General features: G+C 43.3%; 1 protein-coding gene across 1 annotated transcript in view; it reads left to right on the top strand.

Moving 5' to 3' along the window:
- Nucleotides 1–17,564, top strand: part of CTNNA1 (catenin alpha 1) — a 112,467-nt gene that overhangs the window by 82,566 nt on the left and 12,337 nt on the right. Inside the window, exons 11-13 of the mRNA XM_030458878.1 lie at nt 7,365–7,521; nt 12,967–13,167; nt 14,292–14,443. Of these exons, the coding sequence (XP_030314738.1) occupies nt 7,365–7,521; nt 12,967–13,167; nt 14,292–14,443 (510 nt within the window). The remainder of the gene's footprint in view (nt 1–7,364; nt 7,522–12,966; nt 13,168–14,291; nt 14,444–17,564) is intronic.

Raw genomic sequence — 17,564 nt, 5'->3', positions numbered from 1 at the left:
TTCAGACATCCTCAGGTTTGAACTTCATTCTTTGAGGGAAAAAGCAGAAGCAGAAAATTTTTCATCTGAGAAGTCTCAAGGAAAGCAAGCAATTAAATTTGTTTAGTGTGGCTAATGCTACTGGAAATCAGCTCTTCCTCAAGAGTAACATCATCCTTTGTGCTCATGAGTCCCCAGCAAATTAACGCAGAAGTGAATGCAAAGCTAAAGACTTGATGTGTGTAGAATTCCCTTTTGATGGTACAGAAGGAATGTTAAGAAGAGCTGTGCATGTTTTGTAGGAGGCAGCTGGGTGACTTGTGGAGAGCTTGCTTTACTGTGGAGAAATAAGGCAGGTTTTAGGAGGTCACTGGTGGTTTTCTTCATGAATCCTTGACTTACAAGCCTGCCTGAATGCTTGATTTTTTGGTTTTTTTTATTTGGTTTTTTGGTTTGTTTTTTTTTTTTTTTTTTTTTTGGCTGAAAGTCTGTGTTACCAAAGTGAAATAATTGGGCCCAATATTTTGGAGGAGTTACCTGCAGTTCTGCAGCTTGGTGGGGTGGGGAACTGAGCTGTCTGTGGTGGGTGAAGGTGAAGAAACAAAAGTCTTCCATCACTACAGCTAAATGTTAAAAAAATTCATCATAATAATGCCTAAGATGTCTTTCATGATGAAAATGGAAAAGTACTGCTGTGAAATGCTTGGAATAGTTGCCTGTGCCTCCGTTTGCCTAGCACAGTCAGAGGGGGAGGGAGTTTTCTCTGCCTTCTTGATAAATACAGAGCTTGCCAATGGTAAATTGGTGAAAGATTTTGTTTATCTCAATTCAAAAACCTGTATCCTTAATTGTAACTGTGGCTTCTGAGTTCTGTTTTCAAGAAGTCCTTGCTTCAGGAGCCTGCAAAAGCTGTTTTGTAACAGCATTTTGAATTAAAGATGTCTGAGAGCTTAACCAGAGGAGTGTTTCTGATCGTACAAGCTGTAGGTGTTTAGAAAGCAACAGTGAAAATGTCCCAGCACAGCTCTTGAAAGCAAAGAGTATTGCTCCAGCCTTTTGATGTGACAGTCTCTTGTCACTTGCAGCTGCTTTTACCAAGTATATGTTCTTTAAAGCCTCTGTGAACTTCATCTATAGACTTTGATGCAAATTGCAGTCAAGATGGGACTTAAAAAAATTACTGTGGATTAGGATGGATATGAATTAGATTAGTTGGGTATTTGCTTCTGCCAGCAAATCTCTCTTTGCCTGTAAGACTGACCATCCCCTGGATGTCCTTACCCACAGGCAGGGTGGTTGGTGCATCTCACCCTTCCCTGCACAGTCAAGTGAGTGTTGCCCGTTAAACAAGCTCCAGATAATTCTGGGATTAAATGACATTTTTAATAAAAATAAATTGGATCCTCTCGTATTAACATCTTGTTTTAATAATTGCTGTTCCACATCCTTTCATTCCAATTTTGAAATGCTTGAAAAGTAATTTGCTGCTTATAGATTTCTGATGAGGCAGATGGTTGCATATGCTGATCACACCTACTGGCACAGATAGACAAAATACCAAAGCATAAAGAATCCTACATAAAGGTTCCAAATAGCACCAACACTTTTGTTTAAAAGTTGCAGCATCTTAAAGAAACAAACAAAAAAACCCCTGCCATACCCTAAAATCAACCAATCCCAAATGTGACCTGCAGACTTTCTCTCCTGGAGTCCCCAGTTACTGCCAGTTCCTCATGGCTGTCACTTTCCTTGCAGTAAAGACTTAATATCAAGCATTCGTCCTCTTTTTTTCTTCTCTTGGAAAGACTGTCAGATTTTTGGAGTGTAGTGTCTCCAGAATTCTTGGTTCTATCTCCAGCTTGTTTGACTAATTACAGGTGCTTGAAGCCTTTTATTGGCACTGAGTAGAAATCCTTGAACAAGAAGAACCTTGAACACTTGGGTTGCAGTGTTGTATCATGCAGGCTTGATGTGAAGACAAGCCAACACAGGACAGGTGTGTCCATCAGGGAACCAGTAGCAGAGACTCCAGCAGTTACTGATGTTAAGAAGAAAAGGGGGTTGAGTTCTGTAGCAGAAGGTATGTGAATGTGCAAGGACCCTGGGTTTTCCCTGCAGGCACAGTGTGATCTCTGAGTGCAGTCGCAGAAAAGCTTCTAGAAAAGACAGAGGAACCCCCAGAGCTGCAGCAAAATGCAAAACGAAGCAGCACAAATGGACACCAAAACAAATGGCCCCAAAGTTCTTGCAGCTGCAGCAGTGAGTTGTACTATTGATATCAGCTACAAATAAAAATGCTTTTCCCATATCAGATAGGATAATTATCTGCATGCAAATAGTGAATAACTTTGACTGTCATACATGCTAAACTGGAAGAGGTCGTGTGATTCCAGCTGAAGTGTGTGCCTGTGGGTCATTGTAGCACTGTAGCAATGGGAAAGTCCCTGCAGAGGTGCCTGCAGTCACTCTCTGCTTAACTTGCAGGAGAGGAAAGTGCTCGAAGGACTTTTGTATATTGGAGCAAAGTACTGGAAATCAAAGGAATCTTCTTTGGGTGTATCAGGCTCTGTACACTTGCTGCTCACTGTCATTACAGCTGGAGAAAGTGCTAAACAATTTCTGTGTGTTGTGCTTCCAGGCATCTTGGCTCGTAAGAGCCTGCAGAGTGCTTTTTGCTGTACTGAAGTCTGTAGAGGGTTAGCCCATGTAGATATGTGTATGAGAACCTGGCCTTGGATGTAACTGGAAGCAACTTAGATGTCTTGTTTATGAACCCTTTTTCTACTTGGAGCAAAATACAATTAGGAGCAGGGAAGGGCATATTAGTAGGGTGAACACTGGAGGTAGCTTTGGCATCTGATATATGTAGAATAAAATTATCAGCAGCTTCCTACAATCTGCCTGTAAGCAAGTGATGCTGTTCATAATAGAGAAAAACACAGGTGCTAAAATCTCTCTGAGCAAGGGGCTGGGCTCAGCTGGTATGTGGCAGCTTTGATGGTAAGGTCATGAATTCCTTTGCTGATTTTTGGGAAAGCTGCAATCCAAAAATCACGCTTCTGCTTTCCAACTTGCTTTCCCTTGTTCACTCTTGGATCTTCTCCCCAAGGCAAACTTGATCCTGTTGTCTGCTTGTCAAGTTCCTTTTCACCCACTTCAGAATAAAACTGATTTTCACATCCCATCTGGGGCTTAGTTTGTGTTTTCTCATTTGCCTCCACCCCTGAGATGAGGGCTGGGTGCTCGTTTTACTAGCTTTTTTAATTCATTTTTTTAAAGGCAAAATATGCTGAATTTGAAGGTCATGGAGCTACTTTCCAACTCATTACCCAAATGCCACAAGGAAGCTGCTAAATGAAGATCTTTATTTTTAAACAAACAAGTGAGTTGTTCAGGAATAGCAGCAACTTTGGCCATAGAGCAAATGGTCTGTAGAGGGGAAAGGGGAGAGGACTGTTTGTTTTAGAGTTCTTAAAAGTGAAACCCCTTCTTATTGTGGCACAGTATCATCCTAAAACCCCTACTATGGGAAACGGGGCAAAGCTAAACCAGCTTCAGAAAGAACAGTTGGCTGTAAAAAGCAAAAAGTCCCTCTCAAAAAGACTGAGGTAGAAAATAAGAAGTACTTACAGGCATGGAGAGAGTTGTGTGGCTGCCAAACTACATTAAGATACAACAGGTCAGGATTTCAATGCAAAATGAATAGGTGATGGTTTCCATCTCCCAAGTCCTGACTCTTCTTTGGCTGTGCAACATCACCACGTGTAAACCTCCATCAGCCTTCCAGATGAAGTGCTATAGAGGTGAGACTGGAAGCCATCCTAAATTAAGCCTAAAATAATTAATTCTGGCTGACCCAATGGCTTTAATTTAGCAGCAAAAATATCTAAAGTTAAGGTGTTTTCTGTCCTGAATTAGCTATGCTTGTAAGAGAGCTTCTGGGAAACGTAGGCACAGTTTTGTAACCCAGGCAGATGTCACTCATCAGGGAACACAGGAGAGTCCTGCCCTGCCAAGGGATAAATCTATAAATCCTGTCCAACATCTTTAGTTCCAGTAGGGGAAAAAAAACAAATTACAAAGTAGGTTCCTCCCATGGAAGAGGCTACAGTGTACAAATTGAGACATCAGATGCAAATCTTTTGAATCCTAAGGTGCCAAGTCCTGGCTCCTGCCACGGGAAGCTGTGAGGTGGAGCAGAGTGACTCCAAGGAAGTGGCTGGAACCAGGGTATCGAGTGTTGGGCTGCCTGACTGGAGCACTGCAATTGCTGCATGAAACAAAGAGCCGATAAAAATAGTGTATTTTCTTGCCATGCTTCATTTCCTTCTGGATAGTCTCAAAATGTCCCTGTTTGATTCTTTTCTTTGTATGACTTCAGTGAGTCATTGTGATCACAGTGCTCTGGCAGCATTTTGAAAAGCTCTGAAATACAGAATATTTCCCTGAAGTCGCTGAATGTTTTACATGGATGCAGCTAGGTTTCAGGTTGTCTGGCCATCTTCTTCCTGTTTTTTGTATTTTATATATACCTCCTTCCTGTAAGTGTTACTCAGATTCTTTAAATTAATAACCCAATCCTTTTTGGAGAAGCAATCAGTCCCTCCTCCACATGAGTGTTCATTTTTAGATAGTAATCAAATCATAGTCCTGCTACATACACAGACTATTTAGGACCAGCATCCCTGTCCTTTTCCCATGTCTATCTAAGCATCTGTTCAAAAAGATATTGGTCATTTTCTGTTGGATACCAGGCAGCACATAAGAGCATGTTTATTTGAATAGATCATTTGCAGGGCTTGGAGACTGCCCCAAGCAGGTGTGTGAGACAGGTCCAGGTAAATGCTAAGCTGTATGGAGTTGGCAGAGTGAAGGGGCTGATCACCCCTGCTAAGATGTTGGAACCACTTTGCACATGGAGATAGGGTATGCACCCCAGATAAGGACTGTTGAGCTGCATCTCCTGCCTTGCATTTTTTCCCAGGTGCACACATACCTGGATGGGTTCCCTCAGCTGTAGTTTAGTGCCACAGGGACATGATAGCCTTGGCCTCCCCTCCTCCCCAGGTTGTCCTGATCTCCTGTGCAAGCTCTGAAGGGAGATCTTGCACGCTGGCTTTGCTTGGATGGGGCTTAAAAATACATTTGCCTTGGCCCTGCATTTTTATTTTTCTGTTGTAGAGTACAAAATAATTTCCTTTGTTTCAGCTGGACAAACTGCCTGTTGGGTGGTGCAGCTTGTGCCTCCTGCATTTGGATTTGGTGAGGGTGCCCTGTGTGAGTCTCTTGCAGAGCCCTCTGTCTGTGACAGCTCTTCCCTTAGCTCTGCAGAGCTGCTCACCGGGGGCATCTGGGGTCAGCTGTGTGCTGGTGACAAAGGTGAATTGTTCACACAGCTGCTGCTGTCCAGACCTCCATCATGGGGGGACCATACGTTCACACAGGCTGTACATTCCTTCAGTATTAACACTGACCTGACTCTGGGCTGGAAGGATCTTTCCATATCTGATACCAGCCAAGGTATCTAGAAAAGAACCAGAGAAACTGTCTTGGCCTTCAGTATCACCATCTTTTCTCTCTCAGTAGTTATGGTTACTAGCAGGATAGAAGCTGAGAGCAGGTTTCTGGCGCACTGTCTGCTTTTCCCCTTTTTTTTCCAGAACGCTTATTATTTGGATAAACAAAGCTTGGATAAAGCTTTGGATATCTAGAGTTTGATTGCATCCATCAGACTGGGGCAAGAAGTGTCAGCTAGACTTAAGAGGTAGGACTCTTGAGCAGGTTCCCTTTCTGGAACCTCTGTTTCAGTTTGAGTTTACATTTTTAAACATCATTTCTTGGGTGTTGCAAGGCTTTTTGGACTTGAAGATCATGGTCTTCATGAGCAGTGTGGCTGGCAGCAGGTTTCTCTCTGAAAGGAAATCCTGATTCCTGCAGGTGCCTGTACCAAAAGTGTGACTTTATCTGGTGTGAAGAAGGGCAAGCACCAGGGGACACCCATATTCTTCTTCATGAAGGGCAGAGGCACTGTTGTTATTGCAGTAGTTCCAAGGTGTCCCGTCTGGGTCTCCTGAGCAGCTCATCCCAAATGGTTTCTTGCATCTGTCTCTGTTATCAGACTCATTGAGCTTATTTTGGTTGCAACCCAAAGTTGTGGCCTCCCTCTCCAGAGGCAGGGTGGTGGCCTGGAGAACGTGCTGTGGGTTTGCCTCAGTCGCTGCTGATTTCCATCATCCCATGGGTGAATCAGCCTTCTTCTGTCTGATTCATTCCGTGCCATTGTGATACGTTTGACATCGCCATCGTTTCCATCTTTAGGGTGTTAGATAGTTTTTCTAACACTTTGTGACACTTTTAAATGAAGTGGGTAGAGAAAGTAGATTTTGGGAAATCAGGAGCATCTGGCGCTCACATGTTTTGTTCAACAACTTTGTGAAATTAATACCATCCTAAAGTAAGGAGAAAAATTACACATTGAACTTATAAGTTCATTAGTTCTAACTCTCAGGTGCTTGAAAACAAAGTTAGGATTGTCATGTCTGGCTGGCCACAGATGGTTTCTTATCCCTGACGTGTTCCAAGGCCATTCTGCTGGGGCATAGTGCAGCAAGAACAAGAGCAAGGGGTTGAGACTGCTTTCTTCCCTCATCCAAAGAAGCTTTTTTGGTCATTTAGGTGACCAGTTAATTGGCACAACATAAACTTTGATATCTATTTGTGTGCATGGCATTTGCTCTGTTTAGAAAAACAAGGATCTGGAGTAAATTAGTCCAAGAATACTTGGAAGGAAATTCAGGAGAAGCATCAAGTAGTACTGTGTCCTCCTGTTCCCTGGCTAATCTAGCTCTTCCAACCATAACAGGAATTTTAAGGTACTATAGCAATTGCCAGCAAGGTACAGAGTAAAGCTTTAAGGGAAAAAAAAAAGATAAATACAAAATTAATCTTTAATTTTGCATTTGCATGTTGTTTCTACTTCAGACTGTGTAAGATTAATCTTTTTTTTGACCTTTTTTCTCAGGGTCTGGCAAGTAGCTTAGGAAACGCTGCATCCAGTGTACTAAATGTCATCCTGTCTGAAATACTTAACAGCACAACTTGCTCTCAGAAAGCAACACATTCTTAACACCACCTGTTAAAGGAAGGCGAGACCAACTCACCTGAATACTTGCCAAATGTTTCTACTTGTAATAAGTAACCGTAATAAACGTGGAAGCAGCTATGAGTTGGATGTGAGAGCAGCAGAATAAACATTTGTGTTTAAACACCAAGTTCCCAGCAACTTACTAAGCTTGCTTTGTTTGCTGTTGAGTTCATTGGATAAACACATGGGAAGGAATCGTTTCGTTAAGGGTAACTTTTTAAAACCCTGATGTGTTCTGCAGGTCATTAATGCTGCTCTGGCTCTGGCTGCTAAACCCCAAAGCAAGCTGGCTCAGGAGAACATGGATCTCTTCAAAGAGCAGTGGGAGAAGCAAGTCCGTGTGCTGACGGATGCTGTGGATGACATCACTTCCATCGATGACTTCTTGGCCGTATCAGGTAACCAGGACTTCCATCTCAGGAATAATCCTTCCCATAACCAAGTTTATTCCTGGAAAGGGGTGGTTTCTACACGTTTTGTGGAGTCTTCTGGGGTTTTTGGAAGGGATGGTGTTGGTACGTGTCACCTGGCAAGTGTCATTTTCTGCGAAGTGAGGTGTGAAAATAGAGCAGGAGCTGTTGGTGGGAGGGGAAAGAGGTATTTTGGTAGCATGCAAACAGTGATAGTTCAGCTCAGCAGGTACCCTAGAATGCTGTCACTGTGCTTATGGTATGTGTGTTCATCAATGTATATATTTACACAGCAGCAGACAGATCAGCTTGAACATTGCAGGAGACACTTTGTGTCTCAAGATCTTGGGTTGCCCGCTGGGCTCCCAGTGAGCTGCCATGTACCTGCTGTTGACAGACCAACCCAGTAACCTAGAGCAAACATGTTTATGTTGAAGTTATGAACTAAACAAAAAAGAGAGTCCCCTCAGGCTCTCCTGTGTAAACAAAACAATATCAGACCATGGTTGTATGAGGTAATTAAATAAAATTGTTCCTACAGAAAATGCTCTGTGAATATTTTTAACTGTGGCAGCTTTAGTGAAGTTTTTAAAATTTTTATACAAGATGAAAAGATTGTAACAGATTAATAATTCCATTAGGCAAAGTGCTTGCTAAAATAATCTGTTTTATCAATGTCATTGATAAAGATTCACTGTCAGTTGCTGGGACCTGCCAATGAGGGGGATGTTTTTCTTTCCACATCCTCCAATCCTGCTCTAGTCAAAGGACATGGTGATAAAACCACCTGAACTGTGTCTGCAATAGTGTTAAAAAATTACCACTGTGAACTGTGGGTCTGATTTTCCTGATGTAAACAGACTTGGGCATCTCAGGTGACCTAAAAACTCTGGTTGTAAGGAGGGATTTCACAGGAAGATGCATGGCATCAGAGATGCTAGGTGAACACACCTAGAAAATTTAGGTAACAACTTTCAGGCCTCAATGAAAAGACCATATTTATTTTTAAATATTAATACTAACATTGCAATATAAAAAATAGGAGTAAAACCAACCAAGAAAGCCCCAACCCCACGTAATGATTCTGTGGTGAGTCACCTCTGTTATTGTGCATGTTGTATTGTGATTCTGTGGGTTCTGAATTCAGATTTCTTTGCAATGAGTTAGCATAAACTTCTGAGGCAGTTGAGCATCCTCATTCTTTGTATCTGTCTGTCTGCTCAGCCTTGCAGCCGTGGTTGAAATTGCCCAGCTGCCAGGAGCCTATTTCTGGGGAAATATATTTAGAGAGAATTGCGTGCTGAAGTTCGTGGCTCTGCTTTGAGTTTGCCTACAAGAGTAAAAAACATTTCAAAGAGAAAAAGCTGTTAGTCTGTGAAAAAGCAGCCTGTACAGAGCTGCCTTATGCTGATTCCCCAACAAGGGTGGCTCAGAATGGGTTGAGCCCCTGCAACTGAGTGGGCTCCATCCTTGTGGAGGTCGTTTGAGGGGACTGGGTATGGTGTTGGCCCATTGCTGAGCTGCTCTGAAGAGTTTCAAGGGCTTGACAGTAAGGGACAGTGACAGCTTTTCTGTGGCAGGGACCGGTTGATTCAGGAGAGAGCTCACCTCAAATGCATGTTTACCACCAAAATGATGCCACAGCAGTGCCATAGTCTGAGACTACTCAAGATGCTGCAAATATTTGTATGTGCTGGCTTATCAGAGAGATGTTAGAATAATATTAAAGCAATAGATATTGCTTTGAATATTAGTTTTTAGAACGTTGAATAATGTTTTTCCATATAAATGCCACAACTCTGATTCTCTGCTGAAACTCTAAACATCTCTTTGGATAAAGTTGTGAAGGGTTATTAGGATGTTTGTGCCTTGTAGGATTTGTATCAGCTCCTAGCAGGGATGTAAGTAGAATTAAAGAGTGTTCTTGTGGGTCTGTGTGTGTTTGTGGATATATATATGTGTGTGTGTGTTAGTGTATGTATATATTAAAAACATCACATTTCTACTGTGTGTTGTGCTGTCCAGCATGAAGTTCAGGCTTCATTGTTCATCTTGTGCTGAAGAATTGTATTAATTATGCACAAGTAAAGGCTTGATGAACGAGATGTTTGGGTTAGAGAATAGCAGAGTATCTCACAAAAATATGGACACTGAAAATGGAGAGTGTTGCAGATGAGCTTGTCAGTGACAACATTTTATGAAGGGCATAGCACAGGAAGGGCCCTGTTGAGCTAGGACAACTGTCTGGTGGTGGGTAATTGTCAGTCCATGGAAGATTAATGAAAGAACAGTCCTGTAGACTGAAGACCTTTTCTATACACTCCCAGCCAGGACAGACTTGCAGCTCAGGGAGCTCCAGCATCAGAAGTGCTCTACCTACTCTACAGTCCTTGACAGCTTCTTCTCATTTAAGCTTGTCTTAGTTTCTCTTTTGACTATTATAAACCTCTGGCATCTCCTGTGCAAAATTCACAGCTTCACTCTGCTCTGTGTGAAGGACCTCCTTGTTATTCCAGTACTGCCTATTTGCTTCATTTGATGCCCCTAGTTGTAGTAGAAGGTGGGTCAAGAGGTTTTTTTTCCCTGTTCTTTTTCTTGTAAGTGTACAGACTTCAGTCATACACTTAGTCAGTCATCTCTTGCTTGACTGCAGAGTCAGTCTTTGCCTGTTTCATTATTCCTCATTTCAAAGCTCTTCTTCTGTACTTTCTGTAATTCTTATCCCTCTTGTCAGTGTCTCCCCTAAGCACTCTGAGTGTGTTTGTGTGCCCACTGTCTCTGTTCTTTAGAGCAGTTGCTGATAGCACCATGTAATTGTCAAATTCAATGCTCTGAAATTACCCGGATCTCCTTTGAAATCCTCTGAAAAAATAATTCCATTTGCTCCTTTCTGTTCCTCTGCTGCTGACAGAGGTTTAGGCAGGAGACTGCCCATCACTGACAAGCTATTTTGTCTTAAGAGCCTCCAGATGGATGTTGCTTGGGCCTGGTGATTGTCCTCCTTCAGGACAAGATGAACACTGTACATGTGAGTGTGTGAACACTTGAGTATCTGTTCTGTAACCATGTCTGCTGACACTGCTGCTTGACCTGGTTCTTTCAGACTCCCTTGTCAAGAGGTGGTCCAGTGTAGAAATTGTTTGAAGACCTTCCACCACTGACACAACAGAGAAGCAGAGTTATATTTTTGCATCTCTGGCTTTATATCCTTACTGATTCTCTGAGGTTTTGCTCTCCTGTCACCCCCAGGCTCCCTTGCAGGCATCTTGGGGTGTTGGAAAACAATTCCTTAATCCCTTCTAAAGGAGAGGTGGGTGAAGGTGGAAACTGGGGATGGATTGAGGCTTGACACTTGTGGGGAGGGCTTTGAATTCTGTTAGCTATTCATATTTTCTTGTTTACTCTAAAAATAATTTCTAATGGAAAAGCATCATTCCTCTTCCCCCATTGCCAAACCACACCATTTTTTTTCCCTATGAGGAAAAATGGGTGAGATGTGTTTGCTGTTGCCTGTGTTACATTCTGTGTTGTGTTCTATTGCTGGGAGGTTTTTCTCCAGCTCAGCAGCAGGGAGGCTGGGAGCTTTGATACAGGACAGCGTGATCACAGCCCTGAAGGTACTGGTGAACCCACCTGCACATCAGCATTTCTTGGGCTCTGCCACTCTGGCCTCAGCAGATGGCATTTTGTGCCAGGCACTTGTGGTCCGTGTGCCTGCAGGACAGGTAGCGGTGTGTGTATGTACAAGCACCCAGAACAGTGTCAAATCTGATTTGTTACCATCCAACTGGAGAGGATAAATGGAGTGGATGCACCTGACAGTCCCAGTCTGCCCCATGAGGGATTATCTTTCCATAGAAGCACCTTCCTGGCAACTTTGCATCTGCAAGAGGCATTAAATGATCAGCAAGCGTTTAAATGTTCCATCCTCGTTTTGTCCATGGCTTTTATTAAAGTTCACATGATCCAAAGAGGCTTTTAAATTGTCTGTGGCTTAATTTATTCATTAAGGAATTCAAGCAATAAACAGCCTGTGTGTTGGCCTGACGCCGTTCTCTGACTGCTGCAACCTGCAGGGCTGTCTGTCTCTTCCTTTCAACACCGAAACTTGGTGCTTCTCGCTGAAGCTCTTGTACCTTGGCTGCCTGCTCACTGACTTGTCAAATCACTAATGAACCTGAGCTTCTCTCTCCTGGGGCCACATTCTGCCCTCAGCTGAACTTGTTCAAGCTGAGTTACTTCAGAGGTGTTTCACAAGTGTATTGTTTTGCCCAGGCTGCTTACAGAACTTTCACAATATTGAACCTGGCTTTGTTAATTTTATGTAAATTAAGTGCAGCTCTTCCAGCAGCAATCTTTTCAACCCCTTTGTACAATTTCTCTATCAGTCATCTCAATGGGCTGCTTGTCTCTACAAACTCTTGCAAAAAGGCTCTTTTACTACCTGTAGAGGGAATAAAAGCCACTTCAGTGGTATGGACTGGCAGTGTAGCACAATGAAGTCAATGGTAAGTAACGCTGGAAACCATTTTAAGTGACAGAGCAGAAATGTTTCCAATTTGGTTTCTTAGCAAGCTGCCCAAATGATGATGTTGGATGCCAGTGTCAAGGTGCTGGCACTGATAAATTAAAGAGGTTTCTACCAGAGTTTGGAAGACCTTTTGGGTATTGTTCCCCAAATGAGGATCCCAACCTTTTTAGCCATCTTCAGTCATCTCTAGAAGGTTTTTAATCACTATGTCCCTCCTGAACTTGATAAATGGGGGGGAATACATCTATTTAAAACCAAAAACACGTATTCTAGAAGTAAATTGCAAACACAGGTCTTGGTTTTCTCTATTTTCTTAAGAGGCAATGAGTGCTTTGTAGCTTGGCACACTTTGTGCATAAATCACCATGCGTGTTATGTGCCTTAAGGTTCAGTGGTGGCCTAAGAGTTGAGTTTTCTCTGATGGTGTGTGTGTGGCTGTAGGAAAACACAGTGTAGGGAGCCAGGAATGTTCAACAGGTGCCCTGACTGTTCAAAGACAGAGCAGATTAGGTGTGGCACTGGGGATGGTGCCTCATCACCCCATGCATGTGGAATGATGGGGGAGTGGCTTCTAAATATTGGAATAAGGGTTTTGACAGTCCAGGGGAGGAATATGGAAAGAAACACACTGGGGGAGAATTCAGCTGAATTCAGCTTTTCTGCTGGGTAAAATTGAGTACAGACGGGAGGCAAGAAGTAGTTTGGATGCCAAGAGGTGAACAGGATGGTTCTTTGACACTTGGTTTGGAAGGGCAGCTGGTTGCTGATCACAGAAAGTCTTAAAGTCAGTGCTTTACAGCATCTCCCTGGAGGTTTTTATAGAGCAACTGAGGCATTGCAATTCCAGTGACTGCAGCAGAAAGAAGATACTAATATCTAAAACCTTCTTCTTTTACCACCAGAGAATCATATTTTGGAAGATGTAAACAAATGTGTCATTGCTCTCCAAGAAAAAGATGTTGATGGTTTAGACCGCACAGCTGGTGCAATTCGAGGACGTGCTGCCAGAGTCATTCATGTTGTCACTTCAGAAATGGATAACTACGAACCTGGAGTCTACACTGAGAAGGTGTTGGAAGCCACAAAGTTACTGTCCAACACAGGTAAGAGTTGGTTACTCCCAAAATTCCTGAATTCATTGTCCTTGCAAGTGTACAGGTCACCCAGTACTGGTGTACCTGGATCTATTAAAGACTCTATTAACAAACTGTAATGAAAATTAGCAGGAGTTGCATGCTGAGCTGTTGCAAAATGAGAAGTGTAATTTTGCTCTGTTGATTGGCTTTAAAACTCGTCAGTGCCCAAGGTCTCCCTGAATGTGTTTGCTGTCACCAGCTGAGATGGAGAAAGCTGCCACACCAGAAACTGAGTCCCAAACTGTGAGTCAGGGCTTGGAAGTGATGCTGATTATCCAGTACCAGGCTCTGGCAGTGTTCAGGATCCAGAAAAGAAGGTTTCTGCCACGTTGGCACAGACAGATAAATTTTCTGTAATCATTTAAAGTCTATTTTGTTAAAATAGTTTTCTAACTTGCTAAAGAAACGTTGCAGGCTGTAGTGACCCATCCCTAAAGAGGGAATCACAGTGTTGGCTGTGAGCTGGTTACTAACATCCATATGGGGCAAGAAATGATTCTGCTGGAGTGAGTGCTGTGTCAACTCTTAGTTGTTGTTTTTGCTTTAATTACAACTTTGCTCAAGAATCAGGGGTGACACTGAAGAAACAGGCTGTAAATAAATGGTTGTGTGATGTTCTTCCTGGGGTGCAGTGAGTCACTGAAGTACAGCAGTGCAACCTGCCCTTTTCCACTGCCTTAAACTTGTGCTTTGTGGAGGTAATACTGGGGGGTTTTTCCCCACAAAGAATAGGTACAAATCTAAAGAATATTAAACAAGTGCTTAATATTTTATCCCATAATTTCTAACTGCTTCCTCAGGTGTTTTTCCCTTGTCTGCTAGCAGGCTGTGATAGACCTTTCATTGTCTAAGGGGAAAACAACCGACCCAGACAGCAGAAGAATAAACAGAAGCTGACGTGGACGTGAGACCCAAGCTACGGCTGGGGTGTAACAAATGTTTTGCGTTTAAATGAAACCACTGCCCAGTTTTCAGTGCTGGTTAAGGACACCCCCTTAAGGGGTGTTAAGGACACAGGTCTTTGATGGCAGTATGTAGCAGAAAAGGGCAACGGGGTGGACACTGACAGTTATTTTGTGTTCCTCACTCAGTTATGCCACGGTTTACCGAGCAAGTAGAAGCTGCAGTGGAGGCGCTGAGCTCGGACCCTGCTCAGCCGATGGACGAGAACGAATTCATCGACGCGTCCCGCCTGGTGTACGACGGGATACGGGACATCAGGAAAGCTGTGCTGATGATCCGGGTGAGCAGCAGGGCCTTGCTCCAACAGTTTGCTGCTTCCCTGCTCCCTCTGCCCCCTCCCTTCCCTCCAGCTGGAACCCACGGGTTTGATTGCGAGCAGCCAGCGTGAGATTTCCCTTTAGCTCCTGTTAGCGTTCCGGAGCTTGGAAGTGGCTGAGCAGTCCGTGGAGTACATCAGAAGTATTTTTTTCTTCAAATTCATTAAGCAGATCTGAGCATCACTGAGAAGCCAGAATTGTGATGCTAAATACCCTTCAAGCAGCTTTTGTAACATCATGTTAATGCCTTGCTCGTTAATGTGCTAAAATCAGTGACCTTTGATTTCATGACAGCAAGTGGGTTCTTAACTACAGACGCCTTTTGATGGTTTGAGAGCTCAGAAATAAAAGCTGATGGCTCTTCATTAAATAAATTTTGAGAATTAATGCTGGTTAGTCAAAAACAGGTTGAGGTGAGTTCAGTCTGTAGTCCCTAGAGCATGTAATTTGTTAATTGGCTAACCTGGGTAAACAGGGACCGGGTCATAGAGGCTTTGTTTTTCCAAAGCTTTTTTTGTGAGTGGTACCTGGAAGTCCTGATTTCTGGTAGGTCAGGCAGCACTAGTCTGGAAGGAGGCGTGTGGGGAAGGTGTGGAGGATTCCTGCAGTTGTCTGGAAGGACACAGAGAAGAAAGCTCTGGTTGAGGCTGACCTCTGGGCTTGTCTTTTGAATCTCTTAGTGTGGTAAAACCAGGCAGGAGCCAATTGCAGAAAAAAACATGCATAAGGGTTTTATAGAATCATAGAATGGTTTGGGTTGGAAGGGACCTTAAAGATCATCCACTTCAAACCCTTCTGCATGATCAGGGACACGTCCCACTAGACAAGGTTGCTCAAGGCCCCATCCAGTCTTGCTTTCAACACTGCCAGGGAGTGGGCAGCCACAACTTCCTTGGGCAGCCTCTTCCAGTGTCTCACCAGCCTCACATTAAAGAATTTCTTCCTAATGTCCAATCTAAATCTCCCCTCTTCAAGTTTTAACCCATTTCCTTTGTCCTCTCCCTACCCCCCCCGTGTCCAAAGCCCTCCCCCAGCTTTCTTGTAGCCCCTTCAGACATTGGAAGGTTGCTCTGAGCTCACCTGGGAGCCTCCTCTTCTCCAGGCTGAACAACCCCAATCCCTCAGCCTGGCTTCCCAGGGAGCAGCTCAGCCCTCTGAGCATTTCAGGGGCTCTGCTCTGGATCTGTTCCAGGAGCTCTGTGTCCTTCTGATGCTGGGGACTCCAGAACTGGACCCAGCACTGCAGGGGGGGGTCTGAGCAGAGCAGAATAAAGGGGGAGAATCCCCCTTCCTTGACTGCTCTCTGTGTGTCTCTTGATGCCCCCAGGGCCTGGTTGGGTTCTGAGCTGCAACTGCACATTAATGGTTCATGTTGGTTGACCACCACCCCCAAGTCCTACTCCTCAGGGCTGTCCTTTATTCCTTGTCTGTTGTTTTGGATTTTTTTTTCCTTTCCTTGTTAACCCTCTGCCTTGAATGTAAATGCCTTGCAGAGAAACTTCATCTTTCAGAATGGTAACCATGGCAGATGTGTTTTGGTGATGAGTCAATAGGGATGTTCAGCCACAGAATCTATGTGATGATGGTAACCATTGCAATAGTATCTTCCACATCTGCTGAAAGAATTAAATGGCAGAGCAGAAGAAAAGCTGACAAGCACATATGTACTCTCCATACAGTTTTCTTTTGTTTTTTATTTTTCCAAGCTTAAGCTTGGGATTTATAGCCAAGCAATGTTAGATGAAGGTATCAGTGCTTTCCTGCTATGCAAATAAGCTGATTTGCTTCACCTCTCACTGAAGCCCTTGTTCAGGGCAGGAAAGCATGACTACCAGTTCCACATCATCAGTATTCAGCTGAGCTGGCAGTGCCAGGGCTCCTGATGGTGTCACTGATGGCAGGGCTGCAGCAGCTCCCTGGGGACGTGTTGGTGACTTAGCAAAAAGTTGGAAGTGTTAGGATTTGCTGTCCAAAGGGCTGTCGGGTATAGAATGTCTTCAGGATAAGCTTCTCCAGTGCATTAACTCAACCTGGAACCAGAATGGGGATGCTGTAAAGCTTGGCTGGGGCAGATGAGCTGATGTGGTTGAAACTTGGCCTGGGGGCACTTGTTCTTCACAGAGACCAGAAGGAAAAGTCACTCAACCACCTAAAATTCTTGTGTGTTGATGCAGGGTATTTTCACTAGTATCTCATTCAGTCTGTAGGCTGTTAAAGTAAAGCTCTTTCCTCCCTGATCCCCAGGCACCTCACCCTCCAGAGAAGTTTTTGCCCTTGATGCCAGGCTGAAAGGCACAATTACACTGTGTGTACCTCAGGTTGTTTAGGCTTTGGGATGGATGGGCAGAGACAAGGACTTGAGAATTGTAAACCATTTTTAAAGATGAAGCATAAATGTTTTCTTTTTTTTTCTTTTTTAATTTTTAACATATTGATGCACTGAGCTACTTGTTCATAAGTGTCATTATGCTGAATTTAAGGATTCAGTCTGTTCTTCAAGGCATGGAGAGGAGATTATGGCTAAAATACTCTAGGTCTTGATAGTCACCTTTGCTTTTTGGCAACAGTCTTGCATATCCATCTTTATTTTAACTGGATCACAAGTGTGTAAAATTCAAATCATAGAAAAGAAATCTGAAGAGCAAGAATTTTATTTGCATCTTATCTCTTAATTTTATTGAATTTATCAGCGGATTCCTTTGTTGATCCAGCTCTGCCAAATTGTCATGAAGTGCCACTCCAGGCAAAGATGTAGTAGTTTGACAAACATACTGTTTAAACTTGATAAGCTTTATATAAAGTTTGCCAGCTCTAGACTGGCAGTAGCAAAAAATAAATGCCAGGCAAGCAGGAACTAGGTCAGATGTGTTTTGCCTCCAGCATAAAAGCTGGCCCCTACATGCTACAGAATTTCAGATTTTCCTGGGGGATAGGAACCCTAATTCTGATCCATTTTATCTGTTGTTAATTTAGTCAGTGCTTTGATTCATAATTGTTCTAAAGAGGATGTCTGTGGGTTTGAACCAGGCCTTTAAGCTGTGTGTAATTTTAGCTTCAGAATTTCAAGCAAAGCTTTTACACTGA

The sequence above is a fragment of the Calypte anna genome, chromosome 13, assembly GCF_003957555.1.
Source record: "Calypte anna isolate BGI_N300 chromosome 13, bCalAnn1_v1.p, whole genome shotgun sequence".
Classification (NCBI taxonomy): Eukaryota; Metazoa; Chordata; class Aves; order Apodiformes; family Trochilidae; genus Calypte; species Calypte anna.
Note: the sequence above shows the minus strand (reverse complement) of the source record. Positions and strands in the feature narration are given on the sequence as shown.